General features: G+C 49.4%; 1 protein-coding gene across 1 annotated transcript in view; it reads left to right on the top strand.

Annotated features, from left to right (window-relative positions):
- Sim2 (SIM bHLH transcription factor 2) overlaps positions 1–15,771 on the top strand; it is a 49,129-nt gene that overhangs the window by 24,338 nt on the left and 9,020 nt on the right. The window contains exons 6-7 of the mRNA XM_020174710.2: positions 1,930–2,129; positions 6,503–6,609. Coding sequence (XP_020030299.2) covers positions 1,930–2,129; positions 6,503–6,609 — 307 coding nt within the window. The remainder of the gene's footprint in view (positions 1–1,929; positions 2,130–6,502; positions 6,610–15,771) is intronic.

Here is a 15,771-nt window from a genome sequence, read left to right as displayed (position 1 = left end):
CCTTCAACCTTCTGTCCCTTCCTGAGATCCTCACCCTCCTCCCAGGGGTCTGAGAGGAGAGGTCATCTCTCTGGAGCTGGAGGCTGGGAGTCTTTTCCATTTGCCCCTTCAGAAGGCAGGGAGGGTGATGGGGTGGTGGGGGGCTCACTTTGGTGCCTTTGTGCTTTTGGCCTGTCTTTGTGGAATGCCCCTCCAAACCTGCTCCCAGCTCAGGGTCTCCCTTCCTCTGAGGCCTTCCTCAGCCGCCTCTTTCAACTCCACTTTGAGCAATTCCCTTCGGCCTTGACCTCATTCACTGTTTTTACTTTTTATTCTATTCTATTTTTTGCAGTGCTGGGGATTGAACTCAGGGCCTTATACATGCTAAGCAAGCCCTCTACTACTGAGCTATACCCACCCAGCCACTACTCACCATTTTTACAGTTTGGGGGATACATTTCTGTTTTTATTTGAAGCCAGGATGGGGAGCTCTCACCTCCACCCTGTACCCAACAGACAGACTTCCAGAGGCCTGAATCTTGACTTGTTTCTGATGTTTATTAACTGTCCAACTAATACGAAGCAAAACACATCAACTATCTGTCTTGGCCTCAGTTTCCTCATCAATAAGATGGGAAAATAGACTAGAAGGATTTTGAGATTTGTTCCACTCTAAGGACTGAATACACTCAGGAATCCTGGAGGAAGGGCTTTTGCAAAGAGTGTTATGACTGTTCACCACCACTGTTATAGCGGTCCTGACCTTAGCAAGGTTTTACTGACTTTAAATGATATAAATGCTTCTACTCACAAGGCTGAAGGTGGTATAGATGTTTCTAGGCAAGCGCCCTTTCCCCTTGGTCCACGGCTCCAGCCCTAGCCAGATGTTTCTGTTTGACCCTGGAACATTGCAAATTCTCCTTTCTATGGTCTTTGGCTCTAATAATTGGAAGGGCTTCTTTTCCAAGGTGGAGTAGCCACTCTGGCTTATTGTTTATTAAAAGTCTTGAATTATAAATAAAAATTAAAATACATTAAAATGAAGGCTTTGGAAATTCTACTGAAAGAAGTCTTGGTTTACTGGAGTGACATAGTGTATCAAGTGATATAAATGTCAAATTCACTCCCACCGGAAGCACGCAATTGTGGAACAAATAGCTAGTGCCCCAGTGCCCTTCCCATGTTCTTGATAATGGGTAAATTATGTGTAAGTCCACCATTTGTCAGAAAGTCCTCATTTGTGGTGCTCCTTGTACACAGTCAATTGGATAAAAAAGAAACTTTTACATTTGTTATGACATTGACTTTTGGGGGCAGCAGTGCTGGGAGTTGAACTCAGGGAATATTGACTTTTTTGTTTTTTAGTTTTTTCAGACAGGGTCTCACTTTATATCCCAAACTGGCCTTGAACTTGCAAGCCTCGCACCTCATCCTCCCATGTGCTGAGTTTGCCTGTGTGCCCCTGGCATTTTTGCTTTTTAATTTCGGAACAATATTCCTTATTGCTCACAATGCACTTACGTGGTTTAAGGGAAAGAAGCATGTAAGCGTCATTCTGAAAGCAGCATAGTTAGAAGGCCGAGAGTGGTGCACCATGTTTCACTCTAGGAAATAACCCTGTGCCTCAGGACTTCTCTCTCTCTCTCTCTCTCTCTCTCTCTCTCTCTCTCTCGAACGGTTCTAATTTGGGAACAACATTCATTATTGCTGGCAGTGCACTCATATGCCATATGGGAGAAACAAATAACTGCTGTTCTAAAAGCAGCTTAGTGAAAAGGTTGAGAGCAGGCATTGTTTCTTAAAGATGGCGCACAGTTTCATCTCTGCTGAGCAAGGCCTCGATCCTCTACCGCAGAAGCTATGGATGGGGAATATTCCAGTACCTTCAGAAAAACTGAGAGGGGGCCACCCTAGGCCCAGGCCTGACCTTGTCCTCTGCCCTCCTCCCAGGTCATCCACTGCAGCGGCTACCTGAAGATCAGGCAGTATATGCTGGACATGTCCCTGTATGACTCCTGTTACCAGATCGTGGGGCTGGTGGCCGTGGGCCAGTCTCTGCCACCCAGTGCCATCACAGAGATCAAACTGCACAGTAACATGTTTATGTTTAGGGCCAGCCTTGACCTCAAGCTGATCTTCCTGGATTCCAGGTGAGTCTGGCCACTGCCATCACTGCTGCAGTACAGTCTGGAGACAGCGAGGCTGGGAATCTGCCCCTAAAAGCAGTGGCTATTGAGCCAGGCTAGAACAAGGAATAAGTCCTACTAAGAATGTCGGTTAGAAAGTAATTTAGTGAAACCAAGCTGTGAATGAGAGAACTGTCATGTCTGCCCTGGGGCTCTGGGACTTGTTTGAATGAATTTATATTTGAATCATCTCACTGGAGTTTGTGGCGGAAATTAGTATGACAGGCAAAAGTTAGTCCACATCCCCTTTTTTATGGCAGTCCTGGGGATTGAACTCAGAGCTTCGTGCTTGCTAAGCAAACTTTCTATCACTTGAGCTTGTCCCCAGTTTGAGTTTCAGATATAGTCTCATGCTTTTGCCTGGACTGGCATTGGACTCTACCTCTTGAGTAGCTGAGATTACAGGCATGCACCTCCAAACCCAGTTTTTGTTTTGTTTTTGTTTTGAGATAAGATATCGATAACTTTTGCCTGGCTGGGCTTGGACTGAGATCCTCCTGTCTTTGCCTCCTGAGTAGCTGGGATTACAGGTTGGTACCATGACACCTGGTCCCATACATTCACCTTTTCTGATGGCCCATGACATCAGGATCCTCCCTTCTCTCCACCACATTGGTAGGACGTAGAAACAAACAGGTTTCCATACCGAGCAGTGAGTGAAGCTTCATATCTGCTATAGCCGAGGCAGGTCAGAGGCAGGAGCAGATAGGTCACCTTGCGAGAGGGCTGCTTGATGATCATGACCACAGCTCATCTGGTGACCCATCACTGTCTAGGCTGGGAGCCAGCAGGGTGAGCAAGAAGCTATGTCTTCTGAATGGCTAGGACTACAGGTATGCACCGCCATGCCCAGATTGTTGGTTGAGAGGGAGTCTCCCTAACTTTTTGCCTGGGCTGGTCTTAATCCACAATACTTCTGATCTCTGCCTCCCAAGTAGCTGGGATTGCAGGCAAGATGTACCACTGTGCTTAACTACTGATTTTATGTTCTTGTTACTCTTATCATTTTTTTTTACTTTTAAAAACTGTGTTAAAACATTACGTAAAATTAATCCTTTAACCACTTTCTGATTCGTTACTGAGAAAAGACAAATCTATCTGCTCAGTGCTGAGGACAGCATTTAGTTGAGTTCATCATTGATGCACCATTCAAAGGCAGAGAAGTGACAGGAGTTAGCATTACAGAGTTGCCTCTGTCTTCCCAGAAACTCCAACAAAGAGTCGGGGGGAGCTGATGAATGCTGCCAGCACCTTTGGGGACAGTCAGATGGTGACAAATACTGTTTTCCTGCCCTGCAGAAGCAGAGACTGCAGGAGAGGGGGCTGGGCAAGCTGCCTCTGAGCCTGGGGTGTGCAGTGGCAGGGGACATCTTTCCTGACTTAGGAGCCACTTCTGAAAGTAGGCTGGAAGAATGTGGACTATGTGAGGGGATGGATGGAGGACCCGACTGGCTTTTCCCTTGTTTGGGCTTCTGGTGTTTCTCAGATAATTCAAGGGACCCACTGAATTATCTAGAATAGGAGAGAAGGGGGGCGTCCTTAGAGGGGAGATCCGAGGTCTTCTCCAGGCATTCAACCAGGGGTCTTTGCAACGTGGAGGGTCTTTCCAGCAAATGGTGGAGGCATTTGACTGGGAAGCCAGGCTGCTGCCCAAAGGCACCTCAGATGCAGCCTTTGAGAGGCACCGGGGGTGTGTGGGGTGGGGGGCACCTGTACCTCAGAGGTGAAGGCTGCACTCCTGGAGTGAGTAGAAAAGAATGGCAGTGATCTTGGAGGCGACTTCCTGTCACTGCCCAACACTGCTGGGCATTAGGAAGCTTCTAGCAGGGCCTCGGGGTTCATCTGAGCTGTGATCCTGCAGCAGGGGTTCAAGGCATGCTGGGGAGCCCTTCGCAGTTGCAGTGTTTGTCCTGTTACACCTCCTGTGGATTTTTAAAATTTTTTATTGGGACTGGAGTTCTTGAGCCACACCTCCAGTCCATTTTTGGAGATGGAGTCTCATAAAGTATTTGCCCAGGCTGGCCTGGAACTGTGATCCTCCCCATCTCGGCCTCCCAAGTATCTAGGATTACATGTGTGAGCCAGTGTGCCCAGCTCCTGTGGTCTTTGAAAGGCCGCTGGGCCAGCAGACAGGCACCTGGGCTGGCCTGGCTCTGGGAGGTCAGCATTGGCCAGGCTCTTGGAGACATCAACTTCTGTGTCAAACCCCACGAGCCATGGTGAGGGGTTGGCCAGAGGCCAGTGGCCCCAAGTCACAGGAGTGAAGGTGATGTGTGGCCAGCAGGCCACCCCCCCAGCACAGTTCCAGACTCCACCAAACTCAGCTTAACCTGCCATTGTGCTCCTCGGGATTTGTGGTATTTCACTTTGAAACCATAGCTGGTGCTTTGCTAAGGATGGTGAACCCAGTGATGGTGGGGTTTGGCAGATCCTCTGATGGGCTACAGACACTGGAGGACTGCAGAAACCACCAGGGAGTCCTGCCCAGCCCTACCCCTTTCCTTTAATTTGTAAAGCTAGCGTGGGCTTTGAGAAATTTACTACAAGTGTTTCTCATTCGTTTGCATGTTTAGGGCCCCTGTGCTATAACTCGACGTGCAGAGGGCCTGAGACACCTCTGTCATCCCACACTGCAGACATGGCTGAGTTTCTTTTGGGGGAAGCCAGACATCTCAGTTTTTCTGCCACACACTCAGGCGCTGGTGGGGTTTGGAGTTGTAAGTGGCCCTCAGACATGTGTCAGGAGCCCTGCATGGTGGGACCGGGAGGCCAGGGAAGTCCCCTTTCCTCTTGCCTTGAGCCCTGTTCCCTTCCCACCCTGGAGGAACACCATGGGAATGTGTCACCAAACAGGGAGCCGCTCCAGGAAAACATGAGGCTGTTGGAGATTTACGACAAAGCCTGAACAGCTCAATAGAAAGGGAAGCGGGCTAGAGAATGAAAGCAAGGTCAAGTTTCCCTGCTTTAATTTGCAGTTAATGTTTCATGTCCTGGCAAGCAGAGCCCCTAGTCCCGTGGGTCCCCTTCCTCCCCCACTGTCCCCCCAGAAGTGACTTCTCCCCATAGCCTTGCCTGTTTTGGAATTCTTTCTTATTCCCATTTCATCTGTCTTTGAATATCTGTCACCAATTGGTTTAGGGCCACCTCCTTTGAGGGCATGGTTCCCCTAAGCCTGGGGAACCATACCATTGTCACACGCAATTTTCCCCCGTGACAGAGCACTCTCAAGGGTACTGCAATGGGGACTTGGATGCCAACAGCCACTCTTCTTCAAAGAGCTGAAATGGGAAGTTAATACACCCAGGGATCTGTGGTAATGAAGGGGGCAGCCCCCATTTCTATGGGGAGCTTACAGCTTACCTGCTAGCCACAATATCTTCAGTTGCTACACTAGTTCTGGGGGGTCTGGAGTAATCTGTCACTGATTCAAGGCTTAACCGTGTGCAGTTATTCCATAATTCCCATTAGTAGGAATCACCCAACGGTAGGAGTCAGAGACCACCTGTACCAACCAATGTGCCCAGTGTGCAGTGCAGATTTGAACATGCACACACCCCCAACACACAAAGGGGGTGAACTAAAAACAAGATGACCTACCCCAGATAGGATACTGTTCAGCCACGAAAAGGAATGAAGTTCTGACGCATGCCACAAACACGCAGGGACCTTAAAGACCTGACTTTATGTGAACGAAGCCAGACCCTAGAGGCTACATCCTATCATTCCACTTGTAGGATGTCTCTAGAATAGACAAATTCAAAGACACAGAAAGTTGAACAGAGGAGACCAGGGTGGGGGGAGTTAGGATCTAACATGGAATTTCTGTTTGGTGTGATAGAAAGTTCTGGAAAGTGATTTCACAACACTCTGAATATAGTTAACACCACTGAATCAAACACATAATAAAGGTTAAAATGATAAAGTTTATATTGTGTATATTTTATTAGAATAAAAAGCAAAGTTCACAAAGGACCCCCTCCACCCCAGTGGGCTCTTCTCATCCTGGCAGCTTTTCCCAGTGTTGGTGTTCAGTTCTAGGTGACCTTAGCTAAGCCTGACCTTGAGAAAGACTGCAACCTTAGCCATCCCCAGCATGCCTTCAGTCAGCGTTTCAGAACGACATTCCTGTCCTGCTCACAAATAGTTCTGCATCCTGCCCTGGGCTAGAGTTCAAAGTCTTGCTTCTTGTTAAAAAAGAAAAATTATTCTCACTTTCCAAAATCAACATTCCCCCCCAAAGCCTTTTAGCACTTGATTAGTTGGCAAAACCAATATTAGTTTAAACGAAAGGCAAATCTGCAGAGCGGTGTGACTCACCGCGCCCCGTCCTCCTCCAGGGTGACCGAGCTGACTGGCTACGAGCCGCAGGACCTGATCGAGAAGACGCTGTACCATCACGTGCACGGCTGCGACGCCTTCCACCTCCGCTACGCGCACCACCTGCGTGAGTAGCGCGCCACTGGCCCTGGGGCGCGCTGGCCAGGTGGAGGCTCTGAGGAGGGGAGGGGGCGGGATGATGACATGTCCCTTGCTTGGTGTAATGATCAGCACTGGTGTATGCAGGGAATTTAAACGTCAGTGTGACCTCTTCTGCCCCTTAGTGCCAGTCCTCCAGCATCCAAGGGCAAACCAGCAGGTGCGGATGGCTTGGCAGGTACCCAGATTCTGGGTTGTAGGTGTGGGACCCAAGCTTCCCTATGAAACCTAGACACCAGTTGAGAATAACAGCAATAACGGTAGAGCGGACACTCGCGGAGCCCTTACTGTGGGCAGACACTGATGAAGAGATTAAACAAATTACCAACCAGTGGGAGACTCTTCCATTCATAACCTTCATTTTTCCACTGAGGGGACTGAGGACCACTTGGCTGATGGTCACACAGCTGGGGGTGGCAGAGCTGGAGCTGAACCTGAGCAGAATGCCGCTGCTGGATTCAGCCCTTCTGGGAGGCTCAGGGGAGACCACAAGATCCATAATAGGAAAGCCAGTTTTAAACAAGCGAACGAACAGGATTTGATTTGCCAATGAAGGCAGTTTGGGCACATCTGGATTTGGGGTGGCCATTGAAGTGTTTAAAGAAGTGATACTTTCCTTCTAGAATCCAAATGGAGGCAGGGAATAATTTGGATGGAGTGGAAAACTTCATCTTCCTGCTGTCCAGCTTCCCCCCACCCCAAGATCTTGGCTGGTCCAGGGCTGCTATTTAGCTGGGTACAAATGTTTGGGAGAGTTGGGTCTCCTGTGGGGTGGCTCAGGTGGCAGTCCTCACACGTTCTCGCTTTGCTCTGGGTTAGCTGTGAGATGTTAGAGAACAAGTTGCTGGCATCTCGTTGGAAGTTGACGGCAGGTCCAGGAGCTGCTCCATCCACAGCTGTATTGTAACACGATGTTCCCTACTTTCCTCAACCCAAGTCACCACAGGCTGTGACAACCAGGACTTGTGGCTGGACAGACTCCTTGCCCCTTTGGCACTTGGAGACTTGGAGTTGTGAACAGTTCTTTCTTTTTTTATTTATTTTTCTGATCCTGGGGTTTAAACTCAGGGCCTTGTCTACACCTTGAGCCACTCTACCAGCCCTTTTTTGTGATGGGTATTTTTAAGATAGGGTCTCATGAACTATTTGCCTGGGCTGGCTTCGAACCACAGTCCTCCTGATCTCTGCCTCCTGAGTAGCTAGGATTATAGGCGTGAGCCACCTGCACCTGGCTTTTTTTGTGTGTGTGTTTGAATGAGCAAATCACGATCTCATGTGAACACCCCTGTCATTCTCGAGACCAAGCTTGGTAGGGAAGCAAGCTCGTATGGACTCTGTAGGTCAGTGTAACTGAGAGGGGGCTAGAAATGGTTCTTGTACAAGCAGGATAGAATGCGTCACAGAACGTATTTGGGAGGTGTGACTGTTAAAAAGCAAGTGGAGGGTTGTGCTCTGAAGACGTGAAAGCCATTGAGAGGCTGGCAGAGGCATCTGCTTCAAGGACCTGGCGCTTCATGTGCTCCATAGGGGCTCGAGGACAAAGGTGGCAGTTCCCACTCCCCGTGCTGGCACAGGAGCATGTTGGGGGGCTTCTGGTCCAGCAAGGGGGCTTAAAGTCAGCCCCTGGATTGCACGGCGGGGGGGGAAAGCTGTTCTTCATAGCTGTACTGGAAGGCGGGGAGCCAGGCCTCTAAGTGCAGAGAAAGAAAGTTTTTGAAATTGAAAGTCTTTGTTTAGCTGCCACTTGTTACACCACCCAGCCTGGCTGAGGGAGGGAGCAGGGATTTTTTTCCCCCCACCTGGGGAAAGGAATAGAACTTTTGTCTTGGAACAAAGAACCAGGTGATGCTAGTCATGTGACCCTGTGTCCTGGATGTGAGGATGCTTTCCCCATACTGGCTCGACCCCCAAGGCAGTGCAGGGAGCTGGGTTGCTCTTGTGTTCATTTCCCAGGAGAGCAGGTGAGACCCCCAAGGCCCCTTGCACAAGGGCTGGAGTGCAGCTCCCGGCTCTCAAGCCTATGTGGTTCCCACACAGTGGCTGAGAGTTGAAGTGCAATGGTCTTTGTCGCATCTGTAGCCCCAACCTTCCTGGCACACGCGACTTACCAGGGTTGCACCCCAGAGGCGTGATAAATCGCTTTATTTCTAGGAAAGTTTGTCATTTCCAGATATTGCAGGAACTCAAGGGACCTCTGACAGGGAAGGTGTACACAGGCTCCAGAGACACACAGAGAAGGTTCGCGGGTCTAGAAATTAGGTGGAGTGCGGCTTTCTTTCCCAAATGGGCTGGAATTGGCAAATCAAAGAAGACAGCAGATGGCAATCCTGTCTATGATGGCTGCTCTTGGTGGCAACCTTAGCTGGGGACATGAAGCTATCACAGGGACACAGGGACAGAGCACATTCCAGCCAGGCTCTAGGGAGTGTGGTTGGGATTTGGGGTGACCCCTGCCTCTTTCTCTGCTGGCCTTTCCCCTTTAAATGAGAGGAGTGGTCTCAGATAACGGTGAGCTCTTAGCTAAGGTGCTTACTCAGCATCAGACAGAAATCAGTCCCTCAGAACTCACATCCTAGTTCTGCCATTATAGCCACCCCTGTAGGTAAGCAACAGGGGCTCTCGGGATACCAGACATTGACCTGGGACCCCACACTCTAAAGCCAGAGCTCTCAGATGAAGTAAAGGAGGGCAGCCAATGACCAGAGCAGCGTGGTACCAGAGTTCTCAGTCTCCTTCCTAAGTCAAGAGCTGGGGCCACAAGGACCAACTCCAGGCTTCCTGTTCTCAGCTCTCCATCCCTGGGGATAGTTGGCATCTGTTACACATCCGGAAACTCCAGCTGCTGACCTTGAACCTGGAGTTCATGTGCAATAGTTTCTTTGGATGTCAACTGAAACATGGGTAGTAGAGTGAGAAGTGAACCTGAGAAGAGAAGGAGCCAGAAAAGGAAGAGCTAATGGCTGCTATCGGCAGCTGGTGCTCAATCCACAGGGGACTCTGGGAGCCTCAGAGTTACGAGGTCAGAGCAGAGAGTGAGCTGAGGTAGACACACCAGCTCCTGCAGCCATTGGCTGGGACTGCTCTTGGGTGCATCAATTATCCAGCTCACCCCACATCTGGCAAAAGTGGGCTCTGCCCCAGAAAAGCCTCAGCAGTTGCTGGCAGCTGGAAGTGGCCACTGGCCAGTGCAAAGGTCAACCTCCTCCCAGCCCTGCTTCAGTCTCCTCTCCATGGCCGACATTTGGGTTGTGTGGACACAGTCTATGTGCCAATCCTCCACAAGTTCTCCTTGCCTTCCAGACCCCTCTGTGTGGGTCACATTTCTCTCTGGAGTCCCTGTCACCTTCCCTACCCAGGGTCACCATTGCCAACTGGAGTGTCCTCACAGCCAAGTGCCTGCTCTGTGGGGGTTGTGGGGAGTCAAGTCCCCACACTGCCCAGGTCTCTTCACTCCTGGTTTGGTGCCAATGGCTGCTGCCTCTCTTCCTGAGGAGGTATGTCCAGCTGCTGCTCAGATCCAAGTTCTTGCTTCTGGAATATTCTTTTCTCTCATGCTGTTCAGATCCTTATGGGGATTGAATGAAGCACCACAGACATCAACAACATTGACTTTCTCCTAACTCTGAGGCTGGGAGGCTAAGGTCAAGGTGTGGGCAGGATTGGTCCTCTCCTTGGTTTGTACCTGGTATCTTCTTCCTGTGTCTTCACGTGGTCATCCCTCTGTGTGTGTCTGTGTCCTGATCTCCCCTTCTTATAACAAGGACCCAACTCTTCTTATAAGAGTGGATTAAAGTCACCCCTGTGACCTTACATCACCTGATGACCTCTGCAAAGGCCGTGTCTCTCAGGACAGTCACCTTCTGGGGTATTAGGAGTGAGGGCCTCAACATACAGATTGTGGGACACAATTCAGTCTATAACAAGAACATTCTGTGTCCTTACCCATGCAGTGGGCATAGACCCTATTCTGTATTTTGGTGGGAGAGGACAGTTTGGGAAGGACAGGTGAGCAGCTGAGAAGGTTGAGTTCATCATTTTGAAATGTGACTTTTTAGTCCCGTCACGTGGTGCTGTGGTTCAGGGATCTGGCCTTTGGGGAGGGCGGGGTGGTCTGGGCTTCTTGTTCTAGCCAACTACTCTCCCAGGCTCCACTAGGACCCTCAGGACTCCGCCTGTGGCCACTGCTGACCTAGGACTCAAGTCCCTAGATTTGACCAGCTAGAACTGGCTTGGTAACTGTCATAGAAACTCAGGGACATAGCCAGCCTCTGCTGCTTTCCCTCCCTCCTCTACAGCTGGCTGCAGGTGGCCTTCAGCTATAGCCACCACCCCTCTGGGCTCCTCAGGACTCCTAACAGTGAGACGCACAGATGCGTGCTACTTAGCAGTTGACGAGGTCACTGAGCACGGGACAGAGCAAACGTCTGTGAACACGCAGGAGAAGTGAGGTCACTGTCTGGTTTTCCAGGGTGACACTTTCTCCACACTGGTGTGCACAAGCCAGGACTCTCTGGAGACAGGGCTGTGGATTCTGCAGAGGCCTAACTGGATGTGACGACCACAGTCAGCTGGCTGTTTTCACAGTTTCTTCAATCTATTACCTTAACCAGAAGTGAGAATCCACAGGGTCCCAAGAAATCCAACTCAGAAGGAAAGGAACTTAAACATCTTGCTGGTGAGGACAGCAGAGCCCAGCAGTGCTGTCTTTGAGGAGCACAGGCTCCTGCAGTCGGTGCAAAGGACACCTCAGCCCAGAGATGGCTACGTGTGAGCCTTAGGATCAGGCAGGTGCTGGGCCTTACCAGGTGAGCTCTCTAAGGCAGGCCTCTGCTAGGTCTTCCCTCAGACCTTCTGTGAAGAAAAGTAACATAGGGCCCAAAGGACAAGGATATGTCTGAGATGAGAGGAAAACAGTTGGGTCCCAGCTTAGATTTGACATAGTCACATGGCCTCAGGGACACCAAGGATCACACACACACACACCACTGGTGACTCCCCCCATCTGGTCCCCCTGCTGTCTTTGTTAAGTGTCTGCAGAGCCCTTCTTGGCTGTGGAGGTGCTGGTCAAAGTTTGTATTCCCTTGACCTGCATGCTGGTCTTGAGGGTGGGAGGGATCGGTGTCAGTAAACCTGGTGACCAGGGATAGCCTGGCCATGGTTCAGAAGAATCACACTGTCCACGTGATTATTCTTCTGGGAGGTTGAGAATTTCACCTAACTCTTTAGGTAGGTGGGCCAGGCCCAAATCATAGAAGAGAACCCAGGCCATGTCCAACTGTTAATATAGTTCAGCATCACAGAAAGGCTTTGAGGCCTGAATATGTCACTTATAAACCCTAAGCAGGACTGTTATGGCACAATTATAGGTCATTAGAGTAACTAGGGTAGGCCTGGGGAGAGCACACCATAAGTGATGTACAATGTCACACGTCCAGTGCTTACAGGGCCAGCATGGAACCTGAATGTGTGAATGGGCGAGAGGTAGTTCTGGAGTCTGTGGCTAACAGAAGAGCTCATAACCCACCCTGTCTTCATCTGTTTTCTGTTGCTATCACTGAATATCACAGACCAGGTAACTTATAAAGAGTGGAGGTTATTTAATGCATGGTTCTGGCAGCAGAAAGGACTAACATCAAGGTGCTGGCATCTGGCGAGGTCCTTCAAGCTGCCCCACAATGAGGCAGAGGCAGAGGACGTCACAAGGTGAGTCAGAGCAAGTGTGCTAGCTCAGGTCTCCTCCTTTTCTGTAAAGTCATGAATGCCATCGTGGGTCCCCTGTGGAAGCTTTGTTCTCTGTCATTTTGGAGACAGTGGGGCCTTTGTGGAGTCTTTCCTAAGAGGGTCCTCCCTTCTCTGGGTTTTCCATGCCTTTTATCTGACCAACCAACCTGACTTCCACCCAAAAAGCAAGTGTGCCAGAGTCCTGGGCCCCAAAAGCATGTGTGTGTGGACTGGCTCCAGTGTCACCAGCTACCTTTGTTCCGAGGTCCTACCTGGCAGAAGAGCCTAGACCCATGAGGGCACAGATATCTCATGTAGCATTTTTCCCACTGGGTGGTGGGTGTATTTTCTAGGGTTGCTATAACAAGTGACCACAAACTGGACAGTTTAAAACAACGGAAAGCTATTCTCCAGGCCTAGTGTAGTAGTACACGCCTATAATTCCAGCTACACAGGAGATGGAGATAAGGGGATCACCATTCGAGGCTGGTGAGGCAAAAATGTGAGACCCTATATGAAAAACAGACTAAAAGCAAAAGGGCTGAGGGTGTGGCTCAAGTGTTACAATGCTTGCCTAGCAAGTGAGAGGCCCTGAGTTCAAACCCCAGTACCACCAATAATAATACATAAAGGAAGGAACAGAGAGAGGGAGGGACAGAGGGAGGGAGGAGGGAGGAAGGAAGGGAGGGAGGGAGGGAGGAAGGGAGGAAGGAAGGAAGGGAGGGAGGAAGGAAGGAAGGGAGGGAGGAAGGAAGGAAGGAAGGTATCCTTTCAGTTCTGGAGGCAGAAGTCTGAACTCAAAGTCTCCTCAGGGCCACACTACCTCCGAGGGCTCTAGGGGAGAGTCTTTCCTTGTTTCTTCCAGTTGTTGGTGGCCTCAGGTGACCCTTGGCTGGTGGCTGTATCACTCCAGCTCTGCCTCATCTTCCATGGCCTCTTCTGTGCCTATGTCTCCTCCTCTCTGCCTCCTATAAGGACACTTGCTGTTGGATTTGGGGTCCATCTGGGTAATCCAGGATGACCTCCTCTTGAGAGCCTTAACTTGCTTCTACTCGCAAAGACCCTTCTCAAACAAGTTCACATCCTTGAGCTCTGACGGTTAGGGGCTGATACGTATATTTTTTGAGGACACTAGTCGTTCAACACATAAATGGCATTTCTGGTATCATTTGGGGCAATTAAAATCCAAAGCAGAAATCCAAGTTCTGTGGAGGTCAAAGCTCACTGTCTTTTGAGAGGAATTCTAGAGGAACCAGGAAGGCAGCCTACTTTTCTGGAACTAGAATTTCTCTCTTAAGAGAACACTAGGATGCCTGGTTTTCATCTAAACACAGACCACCTGGAATCCAGAACCATCTTAGGATGTGATATTGGAGATACCACAGCAGAGGGTACCTGGTGTAGGGCCTCTGCCCTCTGGAGCCTGTGGTTTAGGGGACATCTCTTTGTTCCTGCCCATCACTGTAAGAAGGCTTTCCTTTATAGCTCTCTATCTAGGATCATTTTAGGCAACAAATTAAGGATGACAGACAGGAGGGAGAACTGATAAAAACCAAAGAAGGTTGTGACTAAGTGTCTAGGATTTCAGTTTGGACTGATATGTTGATACTGCCATGGGACATAGAGAAACAAAAAAAATTACATGTATCTGTTTATTTGGTCTCTGTATCTAAGCCTCATCACAGCTGAGTCAGGGAAGGTCAGAGATAATAAAGTCTCTGTAATTTCTACAGTTTGATGCTTAAAATATGTGGACTCAACTGGTTTCATTCTATCCAGCTTAAGATGACTCCAGATAGGCTTTTTTTCTGGAATGTTGCAAGAAAGAGAAGGACTATGAAGTGCAAGACAAGAAAAAGGAAGAGTGTGTGGTCATGTTCCCAGGGGCTTTACAAACTCTGGAAGGCTTAGATGTCAAAGTTGAAGGGATTAGCAAGCATTTCTGTTGAAGAAAGCGAGCCTGACATTGGGCTATGTCGCATCTCTTGGCTATTTGGGGGCCATAAAGAATTGGCCCGTCCCCATAGGTAGATATAGAGAACCTTCTGGAGGCTGCTGACCCTCCTCCTCAGCCACCATGCTGGGGACACCTGGGCAGGGACCCCAGCTGTGCCCACAGGCTTTGTCACCCCAGTTTCCTAGGTACGCCACCTCTTCTGTTCTAGTGGAGAGAAGTGAGGCACTGTGCATGAACGTAAGCTGGAAATAGAAACCATGCCTTCTTTTTGTTGTTAAAAAGCAAACCCCTTAAAAGGAGAGGCCAACTTGTGAAGACTAGCTTGTTCTCTGGTCTCTGTCTGCACTCGTCAGCATGGAGGTTGCTCCTGCCAAGGGAGTCTGTTTAGGTGCCAGTGTTAATCCGAAGCCTCTTCCAGCAGGGTGGTTGTTACACGGCAGGACGAGAGGGATGACTGTTACATGGCAGGACAGGACAGGGAAAGATGGTTGTTACACGGCAGAACAAGAGGGATGGCTGTTACTTGAGGCAGGACTGCCACTTGTGTACATCACTTCACTCTTCTGGTATATTTTGCATCTCTGCTCCTTCCACTCCACCCCAATCTGCTTTCCTATGTGAAAACCAACTGAGTTTTCACTCTGAATATAAAACTCAAATCTCTTCCTTGTAGAAAGTGAAGAAAAACTGAAAAGAAGAAAGGATTGTCATTTTATCAGCCAGATAAGGAGTTAATCGATATGAATTCCTTCCTCTGTGTTGGCCATGGTTTTAAGCCTTCACATGGATTACCTAATCTTCACAACAGCTGTGGAGTGTAGGGACTGTGATTATCCTAAATGAGGAAACTGAGGCACAGGTGGATTGTAGCCTGTCCAAGATCAGTTAGTTGGGTTGGGATGTGAGTGTGTGTGTGCACACGCCAGCATGTTCACGTTTCATAATTACGATTATGCTCTCTGCCTTTCTGAAGCTTGTCTTTTCTTCACCTTGTATCATTCGCATTTCCCATACTATTCCAAATTCCTGCCAACCATCATTTCAGTGGCTGCAGAGTATCTGTCATTTATTTATCCCTTCCCCTGTTGTTGAGCAGATTTGTTTCCCTCTACCCCTTCTTGGGTTTTCAGCGGGACGGCAGCGAATCTCTTTGTCCATAAGTCTGTGTTTGCATTGCTCAGAATTTGCACAGGATCAGTTCCTGAAGCAGAAGCGGTGTGTGGACTGGGCAGGCTCCAGACGAATCCGACCGATTCACCTCCAGGAGCGTGGGGCAAAGCCCCCCCACAGACTGGAGGGCACTGCCTGGATATTTCATATCAATGGAGTCATACACATTTCTTTTCTAATATCTGCCAATTTGGTGGATGGTATCTACCTTTGAGTTCAGCAAGTGAGGCGGGCGTGAGTTCACCGTTTTTCCCTTTTGTGTTTATACTTTGGTGAATTGGC

Source organism: Castor canadensis, chromosome 5 (genome assembly GCF_047511655.1).
Source record: "Castor canadensis chromosome 5, mCasCan1.hap1v2, whole genome shotgun sequence".
NCBI lineage: Eukaryota > Metazoa > Chordata > Mammalia > Rodentia > Castoridae > Castor > Castor canadensis.
Note: the sequence above shows the minus strand (reverse complement) of the source record. Positions and strands in the feature narration are given on the sequence as shown.